The sequence below is a fragment of the Oncorhynchus kisutch genome, linkage group LG11 (assembly GCF_002021735.2).
Source record: "Oncorhynchus kisutch isolate 150728-3 linkage group LG11, Okis_V2, whole genome shotgun sequence".
Taxonomy (NCBI): Eukaryota; Metazoa; Chordata; class Actinopteri; order Salmoniformes; family Salmonidae; genus Oncorhynchus; species Oncorhynchus kisutch.
In genome coordinates, this window is record NC_034184.2 from 51,614,914 (window position 1) to 51,639,017 (window position 24,104).

The 24,104-nt window shown below is 45.1% G+C and overlaps 1 protein-coding gene across 2 annotated transcripts in view; it reads right to left on the reverse strand.

Moving 5' to 3' along the window:
- LOC109899553 (MAGUK p55 subfamily member 7) overlaps positions 1–24,104 on the reverse strand; it is a 258,023-nt gene that overhangs the window by 16,964 nt on the left and 216,955 nt on the right. For both annotated transcript variants that reach the window (XM_031835938.1, XM_020494890.2), the window contains 3 exons: positions 17,523–17,693; positions 10,293–10,373; positions 2,390–2,483 (listed from right to left, as the gene is read on the reverse strand). In XM_031835938.1, the coding sequence (XP_031691798.1) occupies positions 2,390–2,483; positions 10,293–10,373; positions 17,523–17,693 (346 nt within the window). The remainder of the gene's footprint in view (positions 1–2,389; positions 2,484–10,292; positions 10,374–17,522; positions 17,694–24,104) is intronic.

Genomic DNA, 24,104 nt, shown 5'->3' on the forward strand with positions numbered 1-24,104 from the left:
GAGACAGACAGAGAGACAGACAGAGAGAGAGACAGAGACAGAGAGAGACAGACAGAGAGAGAGACAGAGAGAGAGAGAGAGGGAGAGAGAGAGCGAGAGACAGAGAGAGAGAGACAGAGAGAGATTAGAACAACTTTAATGTCTTCAAAATGCAATTCATTTTGTAGCACACAAATCCACACAGAGACAGAGAGGGAAAGTCATATAGACAGAGGGATGAGGGGAGTGAAAAAGCAGAATAGCGGATCAGTTAGTAAAGGTTTCACTAATATCATTTAGAAGTACAGGCTGGGATGAACATTAAGATTAATGTAAAATAAAACCAATTTATCGTTCACCTACAATGTGGACTAACATACTGTATTATAATCTCACTCCTATCTTATTTGTATATACTTTCCAAACACATATGTTCAGCATACACACACAGGCACAGGCGCACACACAATTCTGACTGAGATTCCGTTCAGAACAAGGATATTCTAAAAGCCCACTGTACCGTAGGGACTAGCGATTACTCTTTCAACCACTGACAGGTCGTCAGACAGCATTTTTTCTGTACAACACCAATCCAAACATTTTGGCACAATAATCCTTTATACGGTATACACTTCTATGTTACACTTTAAATCAGTAACACCGGTTTGTTTAAAGTGTAGAGAAGGTGAATGCCAGGAGCGTGTGTATGTGTGTGTTTGTATGTGTGTGTGCCCTCACTAAAGCCTTCAAGAGAGAAGCAGTGGAAGAGGGCAAACAAACAGTTTTCCACCGCCTAATCTCTCTGCTTCAAACCGATCACGGTCACAAAACACCCCGCCAACGAGGAGAGAGATGGAGGAAGAAAAGAAAGACAGAAGTTAAAGAGTGGAAAGAATGTCTACATTTCTAAAAACAAGACAACTGTGTTCGTTGGTAGACTTTGAGTGCACTCCAAATGGCACCTTAGTCCCTAAACAGTGCACTACTTTTGACCAGGGCCCATATGGCTCTAGTCAAAAGTAGGGCACCATGTAGGGAATAGGATACCATTTGGGATGTGCGCTCAGACTGGTCCTGATGATCATTGGGCTGAAAGTCTGTATTACTGTACTTAAATCCATGTAAAACACAATTTATAGTAATTGCCCCCAGTAAGAACATTTTATTCAGCTTCAGAAAAGGAGCCTGTAGTCTAACGAGCTCTTACTGTATATTTGTTTATGGGGAAATTCATTTAAAAGGCATACAGTAGCCTATGTTTAAAAAGGCATGCCATAGGCCATACACTGCATAGGCTATACTGTTTGTTGCTGCTATATAAATTGGGAGAGCTGCTGTGGACAAGCTAGCATGCCAGGAGAGGTTCAGCTAAATTGGGACTGTATGGATGCTATCCATTTTTAGCAGGGAACAGGGCTTTCCTTGGGAACGTTACACCCACTTTCACGCGCCACTACCGACTGTGGCCAATTTCTCAAGGAGGTTTTCCCTACTGGCACTTAGAGAGAGAGAGAGAGCGTCTGTGTGTGTGTGTGTGTGTGCGTGCACATTGTTCTGATTGCATGCGACGAGGCGCAACGTAAACAAGTCCATCTCACTCTCCTCCTCTCTCCAGCGCCTTATAATTCAGAGTTAGCTGATATGTGTGTGTATGTGTGGAGTGTCCCGAGCGTTGCAGCCACATCGCAGTCTCCCCAGTTACCCCTGTCTCTAAACTCTGCGAAAAACATCCCATGCCGTGCCCCATCACCAACCACAGCTGAACCAGCCCTAAAAATACAACATCCCAACCTGGTCCCAGCCTCCCTCTGCCCCAGCCATCCTGTTGTGTTGTATGTGTGCGTGCGTTCTACTGTGTATGTCATGTGTTTTTGGGGGGCGAGAAGGGCGGGAAGGCATCCATTACTAAGGATGACGATTTCGGTTTCAATTTATCCACCGCATAATGTTAGAGCGGCTCCCGGGTGTCAGTGTCGGAAACGGGGCCCGGGGACACCTCAAAGAAACACACACACACACAGGGCAGAAAGGGGCCCACTGTGACCTTGGGGCTCTTGTAAAGGGTGGCTTTGTTACAAAGTACCACCTCACACTCAGAGCAGGAGAGCCATAGGGGAGAGCACTGGTCTATTTACAGAGAACCCTGCTCACGTCAGCTGAACTCCTTCACCAGTCTGTCTCTCACGGTTACAGTTACACTGCCCCTAGTGGCGAAGGAGGAGACGGCCGAATTCATTGATTCCAAAACGAGATACTGAGATTTCAAATATATGAGTTATAGTTACATTACAGTTGTAGTGCGTGTGGGAATGGAAGGATGCAGATAGCATGTATTTGCTGTGGTGTGTTTTGTATTAGAGATGAGATTAGTGCTGGTTATAGATGTCTGCTGTTTAAAGCCGCTACTTACTTGTTGTTTTGGATGTCTGTCTCAAATATATTTTTGGAGATGAAGTGATACTCCACCCCGTCAATCTCCTGGTTCCTCTTCGGCCGGCTGGTGTCTGTAGTACAGGGAGAGAGGAGAGAGGGGGAGAGTGAGACAGAGAGAGGGAGAGAGAGTGGGGGGTGGGGTGAGAGAGAGAAAGAAAGAGGGAGAGAGAGAAGGATGGAGAGAGATACATCACTACTAATCCAGACATTCTGAGGCATAGTTCTAACATGAATCCTTCCTTATTACCATCCCAGTAATAAGTCAGTAGTGTACACACATGCACGCACACAAACAGACAAGCACACACAAGCATGCACAGACAGGAGCAGTGCCATTAAACGGAGACTGAGAGGGTAATGTAATTGAGTTGGGTAACTCTCATTAAGATCAGTTCCTACATTTACTTCCCCATAAACCCCTGCCATTAAAAGTGTGACACGTGGAGGGAGCGCGAACGGCAGCACTGTGTATGTGCGTGTGTGTGTGTGTGTGAGAGCAGATCGGACTGGCCCGGTTCCAGTGGATTTGAGAGTTGCGAGAGGTCCCTCTGTGCCGTCTTTGGACGTTGAACCGCCGCTTGTTTAATGAGAGCTACAGGGGTCAGAGGTCAACTCCGTTACACTCCTCAGACAAATTGTCTGCACGCTCCAACCAGCTCCAAAACAAACTATTAAACTTTTATCACCATTCCTGCAACCACCACGCCAGGTTTACCGTTTTTTCCTCCTTTTTTTAATATAATTTGGCACGTGCCTGAGATGTGGTCCTTTCTGGGATGTGGCCTCAGTCATCGGAACAGAGTGGAGGGGCAGGGGCAAAGGTGTTCTTTTTCCATACTGTATGTTGTTATGTGAGTGGCCAGTGGAGTTCACGGGCGAACACCTATACTACCAGTCAAAAGTTTTAGAACACCTACTCATTCAAGAGTTTTTCCTTATTTTTACTATTGTAGAATAATAGTGAAGACATCAAAACTATGAAATGACACATATGGAATCATGTCGTAACCAAAACAGTGTTAAACAAATCTAAATATATTTTATATATGAGATTCTTTAAAGTAGCCACCCTTTATCTTGATGACAGCTTTGCACACTCTTGGCATTCTCTCAACCAGCTTCATGAGGAATACATTTTAATTTACAGGTGCGCCTTCTTAAAAGTTAATTTGTCTAATTTCTTTCCTTCTTAATGCGTTTGTTGTGACAAGATAGGGGGGTACAGAAGATGGTATTTTACCAAATAGGGCTAAGTCCATATTATGGCAAGAACAGATCAAATAAGCAAAGAGAAACGACAGTCCATTATTACTTTAAGACATGAAGGTCAGTCAATACGGAACATTTCAAGAACTTTGAAAGTTTCCTCAATGCGGTCGCAAAAACAATCAAGTGTTATGATGAAACTGGCTATCAGTTATCAGATTTACCTCTGCTGCAGAGGATAAGTTCATTACCAGCCTCAGAAATTGCAGCCCAAATATATACTTCACAGAGTTCAAGTAACAGACTGTTCAACTGTTCAGAGGAATCAGGCCTTTATGGTCGAATTGCTGCAAAGAAACCACTACTAAAGGACACCAATAAGAAGAAGAGACTTGTTTTGGCCAAGAAACACGAGCAATGGACATTAGACCGGTGGAAATGTGTCCTTTGGTCTGGAGTCCAAATTGGAGATTTTTTGGTTCCAACCGCCTTCTTTGTGAGAACGGTGTGGGTGAACGGATGATCTCCGCATGTGTATTTCCCACCGTAAAGCATGGAGGAGGAGGTGTGATGGTGTGGGGGTGCTTTGCTGGTGACACTGTGATTTATTTAGAATTCAAGGCACACTTAACCAGCATGGCTACCACAGCATTCTGCAGTGATACGCCATCTCATCTGGTTTGAGCTAAGTGGGACTATCATTTGTTTTTCAACAGGACAATGACCCAACACACCTCCAGGCTGTGCATGGGCTATTTGACCAAGAAGGAGAGTAATGGAGTGCTGCATCAGATGCCCTGGCCTCCACAATCCCCCAAACTCAACCCAATTGAGATGGTTTGGGATGAGTTGAACCGCAGAGTGAAGGAAAAGCAGCCAACAAGTGCTCAGCATTTGTGGGAATTCCCTCAATACTGTTGGAAAAGCATTCGAGGTGAAGCTGATTGAGAAATGCAAAGTGTGTGCAAAGCTGACAACAAGGTGAAGGGTGGTTACTTTGAAGAATGTCAAATATAAAATTGGTTACTACATGATTCCATATATGTTATTTCATAGTTTTGATGTCTTCACTACTTTCTACAATGTAGAAAATAGTAAAGATTAAGAAAAATCCTTGAATGAGTTGGTGTTCTAAAACTTTTGACTGGTAGTGTACGTGATTTACTGGATCTGTTGCTCAGTTTGGAAACGGTAAATCGATCCTTCCCAAAAGAGACAAGAGGAAGAACTAGACTCTCCAAATAATCCAGTACTCATCAACAAACTAAGTTTTCTGGGAGAGGGGAGGAGGAGGGCTGGCTACAGGAACAGTCACTATTCTCGAGGGTAGGAAGAAGAGGAGGAGCAAGGCCACTGTCATTGCCGGGCCTGGACAGTGAGGTCTCTGTCAGGACTGGGAGGCAGCTAGTGCTAGCTGCTACATAAGTAGGCCTGGTAGCTTACACCTGTGATGGTGTTTCATGAGTCGAGGACGAGGTGGTAGCTTTGCTGATCTTCAGCAATTTGGCACGAGCTTAAACAATCAAGCTTTTTGCTGCATTTTTGTGCACCACTTGGTCTTGCCTTCAGTTTATCCATCTTGAGTAATGCACTCACTCTCCATTCGAGTCCGACCTAACTTTTTTTTTAAACTTGAAAGCCAATTAGGTAAGTTGGCCAAGGTGGGCTGCCACCGGCGCCGCTGAGAAATAGGCTAATTAGATGCATGTCTGACTTGCCTACTACCCCTCTATACTGAACAAAAATATATGTAAAGTGTTGGTCCCATGATTCTTTAAATAAAAGATCCCAGAAATGTTCCATACACACAAGCTTATTTCTCTCAAATGTTGTGCACAAATTTGTTTCCATCCCTTTTAGTGAGCATGTCTCTTTTGCCAAGATAATCTATTCACCTGACAGGTGTGGCATACCAAAAAACTGACTAAAGAGCATGGCCATTACACAGGTGCACCTTGTGCTGGGTACATTAAAAGGCCACTCTAAAATGTGTAGTTTGTCACACAACACAATGCCAGACATGTCTCACGTTTTGTGGGAGTGTGCATTTCGCATGCTGACTGCAGAAATGTCCACCAGAGCTGTTGTTGCCAGTGGAAGTAGGAACCTCCACCTTGCATAAGGCATCGCAGCTGGTACAGCTGCCAGCAAAACAGTTGACATCCAACTGCTGCTTCACTGCTCATATCCTATCATTATATTATTAAATTACATACTAAACACAGATGAGGGGAAACTACAAAACCTTAAGAGGGACAAACAAACAGCAAATGCAGCACATCTCACAAACACAGAATAGTGCCAGTTCAGCCTCTTAAGAATGGAAGAGGGCAAGGTTAGTTTGTGAGACAGAGCTGAGGGACTCTCAGCACGGTCAGTTGGTAAGTGAATTCAGATGGAGCCCTTGGAAAGATGATACCCCAAATTAATATTTTCGGATACAAAGACGATGCTGTATCAACAAAAAACAGATTGCAACTTGCAAAACGTGCGGGAAGAAAATTACTGACGAAGGCACAACAATTTCCAACTTTGTTCGACATTTGAAGCTGCACAAAGAACGGTAAGTCGTGGCTAATATAGCCGACAGCTATATATTTTATTACTTTACTAGTGTATCATGTAGGTTAAATCAATGAGGTCAGTGTGGGAACGTGATCATTGCATCCAAGATTGAGCTACAACTGGCTAGGCAGTTGGTTGGCTAAATCCTGCCTGATGTTCCTAAAACAAGGTTGGGCGATAGTGTACAAGCCTACATCGCCCGATCACTATCGGGTCTTTCTCATGGCTACCCATGTATTTTCATCGAAATATAACATTTATTTGGAAAGTAATAAATATATAGATATTTTTAAAAGCAACCAGGATTTGCGTAAATGTAATATACAAACTATTACTCTTGTTAAAAATAGGAAATGCTATTACATTTGGTGAAGAGCACATTATGACTTGTTTAGGACTCGAAACTCAAAGTTTAGGACTTGAGACTTATATAAGTCTTGACTTGGGACTTGACTTGGGACTTGACTTGGGACTTGAGTGCTAAGACTTGAGACTTTACTTGTGACTTGTAAAACAATGACTTGGTCCCACCTCTGGTCACCAGACATGTCACCCAATGAGCATATTTGGAATGCTCTAGATTGACGTGCACGACATCGTGTTCCAGTTCCTGCCAATATCCAGCCACTTCGCACAGCCATTGAAGAGGAGTGGGACAACATTCCACAGGCCACAGTCAGCAGCCTGATCAACTCTATGCGAAGGAGATGTGTCGCGAAGTATAAGGCAATTGATGATCACACCAGATACTGACTGGTTTTCTGATCCACGCCCCTACTTTAAAAATATATATATTTATGACCAACATATGCATATCTGTATTCCCACTCATGTGAAATCCATAGATTTGGTTCTAATGATTTGATTTAGATTGACAGATTTCCTTATTTCCTTACTCAACTCAGGATCATCTTTGAAATTGTTGCATGTTATTTTTATATTTTAGTTTAGTGTCGATTGGACAATACAAAACACTTTACTTGCTACATGTGGAAATGAAAAAGGAGGGTTACTGTCAAAATTATTTATTAAAATAAATAATCAAATATAGACATTGGTGTGAGATGATGGGCTCATGGGCCCCCAGAGCTCATGGACCCCCCAGCCTTGCGTGGGCTGCAGGGGCTTCCACTACGCCCTTGCTTTCAGTACATATAGACAAAACGAATCCATATTATTTACCATCTGCTCAGTGGCATAGGAAATATTTACGGTGCAACAAAGGAATCTGAAATGAATTTCATTCCCCAATCATGGAAAATATCTGTCAGTGATTCTGGCCTCAAATCAAAATGTTTAACCCCTATCCTAATTGGCTTATTGCAATCATTTTAGTGTTTCTGACTGGCTGGTTTACATTTGACATACACAGGGAGGGAAGAAAAAGCCTTAACTTCAGAAATATGTCGGGTTTTTTTATTAACAAAGGGGGTAGCAGCAAGTGTTAAATATATCCATCTGTAGCCTGTACGTTGGCAGTGATCAAATAAAAAGGGGAAAATAGATACTTTCCGAGACCCTTTCCCTCTCAATGAAACACAGAGGTCTAGTACACTATATGTCATCATCTATAAGGGGTTAGACTATGTCTGGGGCCTATTATACATACAACCATGGGTCACATTTGTGAACAATTAACAGCAGGAACTATGGGGAAAAGAGTGACTGGGATGGGATTTTAATACCAGTGACATTTCAAGTGTCAGACGTAGAATGGGACACATCCATTATGCCACGCTGCATGTTACAATCATGGCAATTAATATCAACAGTTTCCCGTTTTCCTCTCCCCCTCGCACATTTGCCAGCTAGCCTGCAGTAAATATGCAATTACTCAGCTTAACTGCATAAATCAAACCAATTCATTTGTTCTAACATGTTGGCCTTGGTTAGGGCTTGTGGGCTCAGAAATAGTTTTTTGCTCCTCCATGCTGAAGAAAACCCTAGAAAAAGTTAAAATCTCAGCGTTGGCAGCGGTGTGAGTCAAAGTCACAAGCATTATAGTGCTGGATGGTGTCCAGCATTATGGCAAGCTGTCATTTTGTTCTTATAGATGGAGGGAGGTGGAGAGTGGGAAGGGAGAGGAGAGAGAGAGGGGAAGGGTGTACAGTGGTGGTGCCAAAACATGAGGCAGTGGAATGGCATTTCTTCAGGAGGTAGAAAATAAAGCACTGTTTCCTCCATCACTCTCGGCTTGTCATACGGGCTGCGAAAAACAGACAATTACACTCAGGAGGAGAACCACTCCACTCGCCTGGGTCTGAGAGTGTGTGTGTGTGTGTGAGAGAGGGTGTGTGTGTGAGAGAGTGTATGTGTCTGTCTGGAGGACTGGGGCCTTGAGACGCACAGTCCTCCAGCCTGAGAGCAACGCATTGGCGTTAGTCACTCCCAGACACCTCAGTGTGTATGAGTGTTTCTGTGCGTGAGTGTGTGTGTGCCTCCGTGCATGGGTCTATGGACCTTCACGCTTATCAACAACCACGAAGGCGAAAAACAAATTGGCAGCAGAACGCTAAAACCCCTTCATCCAGGGTGATTGTCCGATTTCTTACCAGTTTAAAAATCACAGCGGACATTTGGCCTCAGTTTAGAATCTAACCTGGAACCCTGTACGTTCAGTGTACACTACCAGTCATTGTGTGTGAGGGTTCAGCTCACTGTGGGAATCCAGCCAGAAACTAGACAGAGTGTCCGTCCAAAATGGCACCCTATTCCCTATACACTGAGTGTACAAAACATTAGGAACACCTTCCTAATATTGAGTGCAACCCCTTTTGCCCTCAGAAGAGCTTCAATTAGTTGGGGCATGGAATACAAGGTGTCGAAAGCTACGTTGACTCCAACAGTTGTGTCAAGTTAGCTGGATGTCCTTTTGGTGGTGGACCATTCTTGATACACATGGGAAACAGTTGAGCATGAAAAACTCGGCGGCGTTGCAGTTCTTGACACACTTAAACCGGTGCACCTGGCACTTAAATATTTTATATTCCCCATTCACCCTCTGAATAGCACATATACACAATCCATGTCACACTTGTCTCAAGGCTTAAAAATCTTTCTTTAACCTGTCTCCTCCCCTTCATCTAAACTGATAAAAGTGGATTCAACAGGTGACATCAATAAGGAATCATAGTGTTTGGTCAGCAGCATACCACCCTGTATCCCACTGCTGGCTTGTTGCTGAAGCTAAGCAGGGTTGGTCCCTGGATGGGAGACCAGATGCTGCTGGAAGTGGTGTTGGAGGGCCAGTAGGAGGCACTCTGTTCTCTGGTCAATTTGTTTTAATTATCCCAATGCTCCAGGGAAGTGATTTGGGACATTGCTGTCTTTCGGATGGGACGTTAAACAGATATCCTGACTCTCTGTGGTCAAGAAAGATCCCATGGTACTTACCGTAAGAGTAGGAGTGTTAATTCTGCTGTCCTGGACAAATTCCCAATCATACCATCATGACCACCTAATCATCCCCAGCTTCCAATTGGCTCATTCATCTCAGTAACTATTCACCAGGTCATTGCTGTAAATGAGAATGTGTTCTCAGTCAACTTACCTGGTAAAATATTTTTCATTCATTCACTTGGTCAGATGTCATGGAAAAAATTTTGTACACAGCTTCATCTGCCCTGGTAAAAAGTAGTGCACTACATAGTGAACAGGGTGTCATTTGGGATGCACACAGAGCAACTTGTCTTCATAACCATCTGATATAGACCAGAGCTTCTATTATTATTGATTACAAAGACAAGAGCATCCATCCTGTTGCCTGTCAGTCTCACTGTCTGGGGATGGTAAGAGAGGCTGAGGAGGAAACCAAATGACTACTTCAGACCCTAAAACCATCTGCCAATAAAAGGATCCAAAACATATGGAGGAGAGGATATCTAAACTCAGACTGACCACAACCGAAGAGAGACCCCCCCCCCCACACACACACACTCCTAGTCTGGCAGAGATGTTCTAGTTTACGGGTCAGCGGCAGCTGGACACACGCACACACACACACCTCCACCAGTCTGGGTCAGCGGCGGGTGGAAATACTGTTGTATGTGTATGCGTGTGTGTGTGTGCGTGTCTAACTGTAACTACGGGTCACAAGTGGGTAGACTTACGTGGCACGGTAACGCTGAAGTGTCGGGGGTCAGAGATCAGCAGCTTCCTCTTCAGCTCATTTAGACCTACCCCCGTGGGACCTGGAGAGAGACAAAGACAAAGAGTGAGCAAGAGAGAGAGAGAGGCAGAGAGGGACGGAAGGAGGGAGGAAGAGAAAGGGAGTTTAGCACTATTAAAACAACATCAGTCATGCAGTCATCACTGCCTCCTCATAATGAAGGTGGGCTAGCGAGAGGCCGGGCCGGAGGAGCGAGGCAGTGTGGAGGCCAGGCCCAGGACAGGACGCAGCGGAATGTTTTCCGTCCCATACGCCAATGACAGACACTGACAAATGGAGCTCAGGCCAAGTTTAGGCACCGACCGTTTGTGTGCTGGTGTTTACAGACCTACTGAAGGCAGACCCACACACATACACACACACCTCGGTCCACGGTTTGGAACTGAGAGGGCCAGATTGTGAAACTCACTGACCGAGACCTCTGTGCTCTCACTACTGTAAATATGACTGGGGTGTAGTGACAGGAGGAGAAAAGGAGGAGAGGAGTGAGGGAGAGAGAGGATTGCAGCACCAAAGGGGCCTGCCAAGAGAGCACTTTGTTGTGTTTCCCTGAACAGCCTGAAAAATCAACAAGGACCCGTCCCAGTGGGCAGCTGGGTTTTCCATCACATCTACTGGAGAGAGGGAGGGAGGAAGGGGAGGAGAGCAGTTAGGGAAGAGGGAGAGAGGGATGGAGAGAGGGAGGGATAGAGCGAGAGAGGGAGATAGGGATGGAGAGATGTAAGGAGGGTGAGAGAGAGAGCGGGAGAGCGAAAGAGAGAGAGAGAGAAGGGGGTAAATGCAATATTGATTTGTCTGCGGCTCCAGAGCCTTGCGCTCCCACCTCTGACATCTCCCCCTCTCTCTCTTCCCCCTGTCTCCCTCTACACCCTCCTGAAAATATATACTCGATGACTTCAGCAGGAATGGCTAAGCTGATATATGAGGCTAATTCAAACAGTCTCCATATAGATGTCTTCAAATAGTGTGGACAACAATCAATTCCGGAAGTACAAGGTTCCATGCCCCTGGTTCTAGAAGCATTACCGCGGCAACTAGCTCCACAGCTGCTCTATACAGTCCGCTTGTAGAAAGGCACAAAGGCAGGGTTGATCCTGGACGGAATTCCTGACATGGTTGTCGTTCTGGGCAGGCACCACGAACGCATCAGGCCCTATTGGAAATTCATTTTCGCAGGCAAATGTGTTTAGCAGGCCGCCATCTAAAACAAATGGACATTGAGTTCACTCACTGATGTGGATGAGGTGGAAAAAGAGAGTGAGAGCGAGAGAGAGAAAAAATAGGGAGATGGGGTTATAAGCTGAAGTTGAACACAAGCGCTGTACTGTTAGACATCAGAGTGTGGATCCTATTCCCCCTGTCTGTTTGTCTCTGTCCTATCTGGTGCGTTAACCTACACTTCACCCCCCCCCCCCGTCCGTCCGTCCGTCCGTCCGTCCATCCAGAGAGGTTTTAAGCTGCTCTGATAAACAGGTGCAAACAGACTGCCTTTTCGAGCCGGTGTGTGTGTGTGTGAGAATGAGCCAGAGAGCCACTTCAGGCCACGCAACACACACCTACAGTCCTGATGCAGACAGACAATAACATTCGTAACACTCTCTAGTCCTAGGCTGCTTCCCAAATGGCATCCTATTCCCTATGAGCCCTGGTCAAAAGCAGTGCATTACATAGACAATAGAGTACCATTTGAGACACAGCCCTAGTTTACCGCTCGGCCATATGTCCTCCGTCACATGGTCCCTGTAAGTGATAAAAGCTGTTTCCTCAGCACATTCATCCTCTGTTCTCTGTGTAAGAAAAATAAAAAGGAGAGATCGACCAATAGCGCGGGCCGCCGGGCTCTAGCAAAGTGCGGTCGCCATCTCACATAAACAGCACATGTCCGCGTGAAGACGGCAATCAATCTTTCAGGAGAGTTTTTAGAGAAAAAGTCCAAAAGGGGTCTTGACGTTCCTCGCCACGTAGATTTATTAAGACGAGGAAACGGAGTTAACTTTTTAAATTTGTTTTGAGAGACCACAAGGAATGTGACTGTGCTGTTTAAAGAAGGATGTGTGTGTGTGTGTGTGTGTGTGTGTGTGTGTGTGTGTGTGTGTGACCGTGCTGTTTAAAGACGGATGTGTGTGTGTGTGGCGGCGGAGATCTGGCATGTTGTTGTAGGTGTTAAAGGCGCTGGAGCGTACTAATACAGGCCTTTTATGACCCGTATCTCAGAACAGTGGTAAGACAGAGAAGCAGGCTGCAGGCGGCCATGCTACTACCCCCCAGTCTAGGTCTGCTTCCCAAATGTCAGTCAATTCCCTTTATAGTGCAATACTTTTGACCAGGATCAATAGGGCAGTTTACTATAAAGGGAATAGGGAGCCATTTGGTACACAGCCCCAGAGATCAGAGTTTTTAGTTCAAACACGGTTGTTTGTCTGAAGTAATGCGGCGTAGAGCTGAGCAGCGGTGGTTGTTGGCCCCTCTTCCCGGCGGTATCAGGCCCCACTACGAGCACCTTACCGTGGGATGACAAACGGCTCACGCTCCCTTACACTTCTACAGCTCTCATTACACCATTCTCACCTTCTACATCGCTCCCTCTCCATGCGCTTTCTGGCCCAAATGTCACCCTATACCCTTAATAGTGCACTACTTTTGACCAGGACCTATAGGGAACAGGGTGCTGTTTGGGACACATCCTCTCACTATCTCTACATCTGATGTACGGCGGAGGACATTCTTCAGAATGCCTCGGACGGCCATTAAGGCCTGTGGTGGATTCCATTTGTGCTATCTTCTGCCAATTCAATACGCTGCCCGTGAGGCCTACACTACACTGTGGTCTCTGGTCTGGGGCTTATTGTCAGAACGAGCAGAAATAAAGAGACCGCTCTATTGTGCATTGTTTGTTTTTAACAATCTCCAATACAATGGCAACCTTATAAAATCAAAAAGCCCCAATAAAAAAGCATATTTCTTTGCAATTGTTTCTGGATTATACTTGATTGTTATAGTGTGTTGAGTTGTGTTGTATTACGTCTCCCCCCTCTCTCTCCCCAAGTCATCGGGAAGGAGGGAACGTGGTGGGTCGGTGCTCCTGCCCTCCTCTACTCCGCTACAGGCAGGCAGGTTGCAGTGCCAGTAAAAGTGTCAGCCTGCATTACTGCCCTCATTAGAGAAACCGCCTTTAATATCTGAAGTCTTAATAACTTCCAGGCCAAACGCAGAGCATATCACATAGAGTTAGAGCTGAGGGGAAGCGGAGGGGCGATGTGGACGGTGTGAGGCCTATCCAACCTCCACTGCCTCCCACAACCCGGCCAGACAGAGCAGGCAGGGCTAGAGTAACCTCAGACTCCCAATGCCTACCCTGCTCTCTTCAGCCCAATAAGCCTAGGACGACAACTATATGCTGAACAATATCATAAGGCCACAAACGTATTAAATCTCATTCGATGTCTTACATTTTTCCACTTACGGTAAGAATATCAGATTCTAGTGAAACTAAATTGACCTTAGCTTTACAGTAAAACAGGGAAGAATGTAGAGGTAAACATATCAATTGGCTCTGATAAATAATCAGATTTCATTTGAGAAAACATCAGTGGTTTTCAGTGAACTGTGTATGTGTAAAATATATATTTTTATTGGCCCCGCAGATAAGCATCTTGATTTGAACTCTGTAATGCAATCTCTTGGTTTCCGACATCCATGCTAATAAGAGTAGGGAGAGTATAAGGTCTACGTTGTTCGTTAGCGCTTATTTTTGACTTTACATCCACACTGAGGAATACATAGCTCGACGGATGTTGGAGGCTCCAGGGACCTTCCTTCCAATAGGAAAACAACGAGAAGAATGCTGTTTTACTTTTGAGTGGAGTGTGGCTGTGTGTCAGTGGAGATGGAAAGAGGAATGAGGATGGGGCCAAGGCAAGCTCAGCACAGAAGACTGCATGGTGCAGTGTTTAGAGGACCGACACACCGACTTCACTTTACCCCCATAACGAGGTGCCTGACGTTTAAAATCAAGATAGATTGAGGAAGGGAGAGAGAAATCGAGTTCCTCATGAGTTCCTTATAAGAAAAAAGTGGGACAACTTCAGGGGGGAGAAAAGAAAGGAGAGCATAAAGGAGGGGAAACATAAAATCAGATCTCTCCTTTTGTCCTTTGCTTCGTTAGGTGTGGTTGTTTTCCAGTTTACAGAAGTCAATTGAAAATATTTACATTAGAGTTACAGAGGAGAGAGAGGCTGTGGAGGCTTCCACTGTGCTGCACAACCGGACATGCTGCCTGGCAAGAAAATGGGCTAGCTAATTAGCAACACCCTATGATGAAGTCCATACCACTAAGTTTCACTACACCAAGGCCTGGTCAAATCATGCTAAAACAGTCTTGCTTCGACACAAGCCTCTCTGTTTCCTTCTGTTTATAAGAGCATAAAAAAGAAAGAGAGCAATATCGTCAGAAAGAAGAATGATTCATATCCAGCTGCACCGATCGGTAGGATATCTAACCTTGAGAAGAAAAGGCGATGTGTGAGGTATACATTCATTATTTGTGTCATTTGCAATAATAGTTCCAATATTTCTGTTTCAGGTTGTAAGTCTTAATTCTGTTGCACCTGGGCTTAACGTTATTGTTCCACCAGTCGTTGGCACAAAGCTTTACTCAAAGCTACAAAAGAAACAATAAAAAAATGCAGCTAAATTCATTTCAAGAGTTTGGCACTTTACAAAGCCTTCTGGAGGACTTTGAAATACCAGCCTTAAAGGCAAGTGTTAACAATTCTGTAGTCTAAAGAAAGAGGGAAAATGAACATTGGGAGTCAGAGCAAGGTGCTGTAAATGAAAAGCACCAAATATGACTGAATCCCCAGCCTGCCAGCCCTGTAGATTCCACCAGGGATTTGAAAGTTAAGGGGGCTTGCATGTATTGCAAAACAAATAGCTAAATGGCATTATACTGGGAAAGATGGGATAATCTGTGGACATCAGAGTGTTGGAGTTAAAATCAGAATAAATGTTGGATTGGCCGCTGTGGGTGAAAATCCAGCACTTGAAGAAAGAGGAAATTAGGAATATAATTATTTAACTACAGGTACCGTAGATGTGAGAGAAAATAACTGTAAGTAGCAGTAGAAGTATTGTTATCTGTTAGTTTACTCCAATCAGGGTAGGGATGGTAGGCTGGGGGGTATAGAGAAAAATAAATAAATAAGGGGGATTAGAAATGATGCAGACAATTCAATTGATGGAACCTACAATCTATCTGCAATATTAAAAAAAGGAAAACAAGAAAACAGCCTCTCTCTCGCTCTCTCAAGCTCTCTTTCCCTCTCTTTCTCAAGCTCTCTCTTTCCCTCTCTTTCTCAAGCTCTCTTTCCCTCTCTTTCTCAAGCTCTCTTTCCCTCTCTTTCTCAAGCTCTCTTTCCCTCTCTTTCTCAAGCTCTCTTTCCCTCTCTTTCCCTCTCTTTCTCAAGCTCTCTTTCCCAAGCTCTCTTTCCCTCTCTTTCACAATCTCTCTCTCGCTCTCTCTTTCTGGGGAAACCAGTTTTAGACTTAAACAATGGCCTCTGCCTTTCCAATTCCAACAGCCTAGCAGTCCCCTGGTGTCCCATGGTGGTAGTAGTCAGTTACTCACCGACTACAGCAGGACCACCAGCCCAGTCCCCCTGCTCTCAGTCCCCCATGGTGGTAGTAGTCAGTTATCCACCGACTACAGCAGGACCACCAGCCCAGTCCCCATGCTCTCAGTCCCCTGGTGGTAGTAGTCAGTTACTCACCGACTACAGCAGGACCACCAGCCCAGTCCCCCTGCTCCCAGTCCCCCATGGTGGTAGTCAGTTACTCACCGACTACAGCAGGACCACCAGCCAAGTCCCCCTGCTCCCAGTCCCCCATGGTGGTAGTAGTCAGTTACTTACCGACTACAGCAGGACCACCAGCCAAGTCCCCCTGCTCCCAGTCCCCCATGGTGGCAGTAGTCAGTTACTCACCGACTACAGCAGTACCACCAGCCCAGTCCCCCTGTTCCCAGTCCCCCATGGTGGTAGTAGTCAGTTACTCACCGACTACAGCAGGACCACCAGCCCAGTCCCCCTGCTCTCAGTCCCCTGGTGGTAGCAGTCAGTTACTCACCGACTACAGCAGGACCACCAGCCCAGTCCCTCTGTTCCCAGTCCCCCATGGTGGTAGTAGTCAGTTACTCTCCGACTACAGCAGGACCACCAGCCCCGTCCCCCTGCTCCCAGTCCCCCATGGTGGCAGTAGTCAGTTACTCACCGACTACAGCAGTACCACCAGCCCAGTCCCCCTGTTCCCAGTCCCCCATGGTGGTAGTAGTCAGTTACTCACCGACTACAGCAGGACCACCAGCCCAGTCCCCCTGCTCTCAGTCCCCTGGTGGTAGTAGTCAGTTACTCACCGACTACAGCAGGACCACCAGCCCAGTCCCCCTGTTCCCAGTCCCCCATGGTGGTAGTAGTCAGTTACTCACCGACTACAGCAGGACCACCAGCCCAGTCCCCCTGCTCCCAGTCCCCCATGGTGGTAGTAGTCAGTTACTCACCGACTACAGCAGGACCACCAGCCCAGTCCCCCTGCTCCCAGTCCCCCATGGTGGTAGTAGTCAGTTACTCACCGACTACAGCAGGACCACCAGCCCAGTCCCCCTGTTCCCAGTCCCCCATGGTGGTAGTAGTCAGTTACTCACCGACTACAGCAGGACCACCAGCCCAGTCCCCCTGCTCCCAGTCCCCCATGGTGGTAGTAGTCAGTTACTTACCGACTACAGCAGGACCACCAGCCCAGTCCCCCTGCTCCCAGTCCCCCATGGTGGTAGTAGTCAGTTACTCACCGACTACAGCAGGACCACCAGCCCAGTCCCCCTGCTCCCAGTCCCCCATGGTGGTAGTAGTCAGTTACTCACCGACTACAGCAGGACCACCAGCCAAGTCCCTCTGCTCTCAGTCCCCCATGGTGGTAGTAGTCAGTTACTCACCGACTACAGCAGGACCACCAGCCCAGTCCCCCTGCTCCCAGTCCCCCATGGTGGTAGTAGTCAGTTACTTGGCACCACTCTGCCATTGCCTGTGTGTATGTGTGTGACTGACTGTGTGTGCGTTTGTGTCTGTGTGTGTGTGTGACTGACTGTGTGTGTGTTTGTGTCTGTGTGTGTGTTACTCACCGACGAGGACCACAAGCCTGTGCTTGGCCCCACTCTGCCTGCGGTGTGGAGTCACCTCCTCGTAGGTGGGCACGTCAGCCATGTCGTACTGCTCACTCTTCTTACACTCATACATGGATTTGTTGGTCTTCTTGTCTTGCCTGCTGAGGCGGAAGCTCCGGCGAAAACCAGCTACAAATCAGAGAGAGGTGGAGGTGGGAGTGAGAAAGAGAATGTTTAGTCAGTCAATAAGGGGAAGAAAGGAGGCTGTGTGTGTGTACAGTATGTACCAGTGCCCTCAGACAGTATTCACACCCTTTTGACTTTTTACACAATTTGTTGTGTTAAGGCCTGAAATAAAAATGTATTAAATTGAGATTTTTGGGTACAGAATAATATATTAATATATTCCAAAACATGCATCCATGTTTACAACAAGGCACTAAAAGTAATACTGCAAAAAATGTGGCAAAGCAATTCACTTTTTGTCGTGAATACAAAGTGTTATGTTTGGGGCAAATCCAATACAACACATTACTGAGCGCCACTCTCCACATTTTCAAGCATAGTGGTGGCTGCATCATGTTATGGTTATGCTTGTAACTGTTAAGGACTGGGGAGTGACCAAGTTACAGTTTTTACTTAAATATACTTGAAAATCTATGGCAAGACCTGAAAATGGTTGTCTAGCAATGATCAAGAACCAATTTGACAGAGCTTGAAGAATTTTGAAAGGAAAATTTGCCAAATCTTGCACGATCCAAGAGTGGAAAGCTCTTAGAGACTTAGCCAGAAAGACTCACAGCTGTAATCGCTGCCAAAGATGCTTCTAGAAAGTATTGACTCAGGGGTGTGAATAATTATGTAAATATAATATTTCTGCATTTTATTTTCAATACATTTGCAAACATTTCTTAAAACATGTTTTGACTTTGTCATTATGGAGTATTGTGTGTAGATGGGTGAGATTGTATTTATTTAATCCATTTTGAATTCAAGCTGGAATAAGTCAAGGGTTATGAATACTTTCTGAAGGCACTGTATTTGTGCCGTTTGTACAAAATACCTGCAGATACAGATGAACAGTTATCATTGTTATTATCTTGGCAACAGTGCATTTCTGGTTTTATGTACGACAAGTGTAACATATTGAGAGTCATATCTGTGCTGTAGGTGAGAGTACTGAACACTAAGCCAAACAGTTTCTCTGTGATCAAATCTGCGCCCCAAATGGCACCCTATTCCATATGTAGTGCACAACTTTGACCAAGGCCCATAGAGCTCTGGTCAAAAGTAGTGCACAATATAGGGGATATGGTTCCAATTGCGACACAGCCCTATCACTCAAGCACTTATTAACTTTTTCCCCCAAACGACATGCAACGCATTTCAATCCTCATTTCGCACGTACATAGCTATCTGTGCAGCTCATATAAGGATCATACGTAGTGTGGTCTAAAGCTTTTATGTCATATTCTCAAAGACCATAAAAACATTATTGCCACATTCCTATCCATTTCTCCTCCCAGCCTCAGTTTATGCCATGTACCTCTGATGTAACTTCTCTCATGTCAGAGGAAGCAGCCAAAATGGCACCCTATCCCCTATAGGCCCAGGTCAAAAGTAGTGCACTATATAGGGCCATTTGGGACACAGAGAGATGTGATTCATCTGAGCCTTTTGAACCTGTCTGGTGCGTTTTAAGTACATTGACCTCTTCCTCCTTCTCCCCTCTAGAGGTCAAAGAGAAAACTACTCCCGAGTGGCGCAGTGGTCTAAGGCACTGCATCGCAGTGCTTGAGGCGTCACTATAGACCTATATATATATATATATATATATATATATATATATATATAGACTATAGACATGGGTTCGCTCCCAGGCTGTGTCGCAGCAGGCGACCGGGAGACCCATGAGCCGGCACACAATTGACCAAGCGTAGTCCGGGTTAGGGGAGGGTTTGGCTGGCCGGGACATCCTTCTCTAGCGACTCCTTGTGGCAGGCCAGGCGCATGCATGCTGACTTCGGTCAGCAGTTGTACTGTGTTTCCTCTAACACACTGGTGCAGCTGGCTTCCGGGTTAAGTGAGCAGGGGGTCAAGAAGCAGTGCGGCTTGGCAGGTTCATGTTTCAGAGGACGCGTGGCTCTCGACCTTTGCTTCTCCCGAGTCCGTACAGAAGTTGCAGCGATGGGAAACGACTAACTACCAAGTGGATGTCACGAAATTTGTGAAAAAAGGGGTAAAAAGTATTACACCAAAAATATAAATAAAAGAGAACTAAAATTTAGAGGGAGAACTGAGTTTCCATGTAATTCACTTCTGCTTTGTGAATTTACTCCCAGTTGTTTCACGCTTGTCCTTGTTATACAACTGCTAGTCTAGGACTTCTCATTCCTCTCAGACTATTTTGGGGAGATGGTATGTATGTATGTGTGTGTGCGTGTGTATGTGAACAGTATGTATGTGAGTGTGTGTGTGTGTGTAAGGAAGTATGCGGTGGTGGCATTCCACGGACATGCATCAATCAGACATGACAACCGCCGTGAAGTGACCCAAACAAATGGTCTGGTTTGAATGCTCTACAGTACGGCAGTATCAAACAAAAATAAATATATGCCGAATTTGAAGAGCGCATCTTCATATATCTGACAGATGCTGATTAAGCCAAAATCGCCAAACCTAGGACACCTAATATCACGTTTCTGCACATGGCAGTAGGTCTCTCTCTCTCTCCCTTTCTCTTTTATTTCTTTTAAACAGTGATTAATGAACCCAGCTATATGATGCAAGATGAACCAGTAAGATTAAGACAGCATGAAAATGATGGACTGAAGAGAAAAAAAGAAAAGGAAAAAAAACTGATCCAAACCTTTAATACTTTCCAAAACATAGAGAAACCGCGAAGCGCGCGTCGGACGAGCACTGTGCAGATGTGCTCCAAAAGAGAGAGACCGTCTAGCTAAATTATTTTGAGCTTGTTCTTTTCCAAACAGACACTTAATGAGGGATAGAGAAGTACCTACACTGTGTTACAAATGAAACACGTCGTAAGTCAAATGCTGTGCTAATTCTGCATGTGTGTATGTGTGGCAATAAGGCATGTCTCAGTGTGTGTGTGTGTGTGTGTATATACTGTATATACAGCTATGTGTGTGTGTGTGTGTATCCTAGAGTCTAGGTATTGTGTTACAGCTAACATTCAGGGCAGACTTATTTCCTCTATGGGCAGGACAGCATGTTGTGATTTAGGACTATGTTATCAGTGCCATTTCTCCTGCGGTGTATCCTTCTCATTAAAACCCCCACTGCTCTAACCGAACCCCGGCCAGACATAATTAGCCGTCAGCTTGCCACACAGTGGAAAAGATGCACTGCTGCTAGCTACATTACTGTAACTGCAAGCCATGCACAATGCCATCATCATTATCAATGGTTAATATCATAGCAATACCCACAATACTGCCATTGCTGGGTTGATAATATCAGCTAAGGTTGTCCCTGGTCAAAAGTAGTGCACTATATAGGGAATAGGGTACCATTTGGGACAGAAACAGACTCCAGAGTGGGTTCAATCAGATCCAAAAACAACCCCCTTTCCCCCTCCTAAGTCGAATCGGTCTAATACTGTGGTCTGATTAGCACAAGTTGTTCCATTCGATTAGGGGGCCTTTCGGCGGCCAGAAGGCGCCTGCGTTTCATTGGCTCTGTCAGAGGGAATCTCTTTGTTTTCCTTCAGGGAGGCAGGTGCACGCCGTTTCATTACCAGTCTCAGCTGCAGCCAGTCAATTCACATCTCTGTTCCTGTAGTTGAAGGGCCCTCCGTAATCCCGGGCCCTTCAAAATCACTTAAACCCTTCTAGACAGCTCCATCCAAATAACAGAAAAATAACTAACCCCCATCTCCTCCACTCTATTCGTGGCCAAGGAAAAATAAATCCAAGGTTTGAGAGCGCACGCGTGTAGACATAGATAGGCACACATACACACACACAGACATATGGACGAACGTACGTGAACACACACATGCTGCCACACCCACCCACCCGCACGCGCACAAACACACAGCGAAGCAGTCATCATCTCCATTATTGTTGGAGACAGAATTAGATGAGACCAGAGAGAGAAGGCTGGAAATGTATTCAATCCAGATATAAAGGAATTAATGACTCAACCTTCTTGGTCTGCACCGGCCCCCAGCCATCTTGGTCATGAGAAGTGTGTGAGTTTGTGTGCATGCATGTGACTGTTAATAGTACAGTCTTGACAGTAGAAATAGCGTTTCCACTAGCTAGGGCGAATAGAAGGTATGCTGGTAGAGCAGGAATGTTCGATATGCATGGCAACACTGGACCTTATGATGGTGTGAGAGGTAAAAATAAAATAAAAATTTCTTCAATTCATTGTTCACCTGACCCTGCACCTTGACCTTCTCCCCTAGATGTAATGGCCCTGTGTTGTAGCCACATCACGTGACAAAGAGCTCGGATACGGAGACATTTTCCCTGCTCAGGACACACACATACTGTACACATACGCACGTTTTAATGGAGCGCACTTGACCGTGACTGGGTAATTGCCGGTGGCCCCCTACTACAGTGAACGCAAACACGTACGCACACACACACACACACACACAGTAAACCCTCCCTTTCCAGAGAGAAACCCCAACAGAAAAATGACAAGGAGCATATCGAGCCACAGTGTAAACATTAAAAGACACATGCTGCCATTACACACACAATTGCCTGGAAGTTGCCAGTGTGCTCCTGCAAGCCCACTTTCCAAGGGCAATAATATCTGACAGCCTAGTAGGAAATAGCCTAGTAGGAAATTCAGCATGTGTGCAAAGAAAGCAACTGGGGGCCTTTACAAACAGTGAATACTAAACTGCCCACTGTTCTGATACTAACATCCTGCTGCTGTCTGTAAAATAAATGGTGCAAAACTGTTAAAAAAATTATATATATATATATATATATATATATACAAAAAATAACAAGAGAAGATTAATGTACGTAAAAAATAACAGATGCTTCTTGAGAGTAAAAAAAAAAATCGAGGCAACACACAAACACATCTGTAGATTTCTTCTGTTAAAAGTAAAAGGAGAACCTTGAGAACAATACAGAGATCAAGTATTCCAGACGTCATGTGTAGGCGAACATTGAGATGACAACACAAAAGGAATTGAATTTACAGCCATTTTCACAAAATCAGACTAGAGGAGAGGAGGGAGGAGATGTGCAGGCAGGGAAGCCATCATGGCAAAACCACCTGTTGTATTACCTGGCTTTTGTGTGTGTGTGTGTGTGTGTGTGTGTGTGTGTGTGTGTGTGTGTGTGTGTGTGTGTGTGTGTGTGTGTGTGTGTGTGTGTGTGTGTGTGTGCGTGCGTGCGTGCGTGCGTGCGTGCGTGCGTGCGTGCGTGCGTGCGTGCGTGCGTGCGTGCGTGCGTGCGTGCGTGCGTGCGTGCGTGTGTGTGTGTTTGCATTAAATTGTGGGACCTGGCCTCTAGGCCTGTCTCGTGCAAAGCCTGGGGTGGAATGATAATAATCAAATCAAACTTTATCTGTCACATGCTTCATAGACAAAAGGTATAGACTAGGTATAGACAGTGAAATGCTTACTCACTCACGGGTCCTTTTCCAACAATGCAGAGCTAAAGATAACATAAAAAGAAAAGAAAAAACAGAAAGACACGAGGAATAATTACACAGTGAATAACGAATAAAAATAATGTGTAAAAATAACATGTCTATATACGCAACATTACAAAATATTAAGAAAACCAGATTTTTCCATGACATAGACTGACCAGGTGAATCCAGGTTAAAGCTATGATCCATATATTGATGTCACTTATTAAATCCACTTAAATCAGTGTAGATGAAGGGGAGAAGACTTTTAATCCTTGAGACAATTGAGACATTGTGAATATGTGCCATTCAGAAGGTGAATGGGGAAGACAACATATTTAAGTGCCTTTGAAAGGGGTATGGTAATAGGTGCCAGGCGCACTGGTTTGAGTGTGTCAAGAACTGCAATGCTACTGGGTTTTTCATGCTCAAAAGTTTCCCGTTGTTACCATTAATGCTAGTTAGTGCTAGTTTGACCACCAGAGGCATCTTTGAGAAGCATTTGATAGCCTTCAATAGTGGCTGTACTCGAGAATTTAAAACCTTTTTTTGTAAGAACATAGATTGATTTAAAGAAATGTAGCTTAATTAATTAGTTTAATATTATGGTGTTTCTATTCCAAGAAAAACGAAAAACAAAACCCTCAGGGTTTCCGTGAGGAAGGAACGGAAAATATGGCTGCTGTACAGAGTGACGGTCGGGAGTAGGCTACAGTACTAAGAGCCTAACTTCCACAACCTAATTGTAGTCTAACCAATTCCCAAACTCAGATTCAGTGAAAATAAAAATCTCATTGATTTACCAAGACCAGTCCCCAAGCTTGTCTCAGAGCAGCGTGAAACGGTGCCGAAATAGTTGACCACAGCGGGTAGACTATTGCTTCTAACTTCAATATGCTTTTTAAATAAATAAGATACATCACTTTTAACAGCACATTACTCAAGTCTAGTCAGACTCATGTCGCC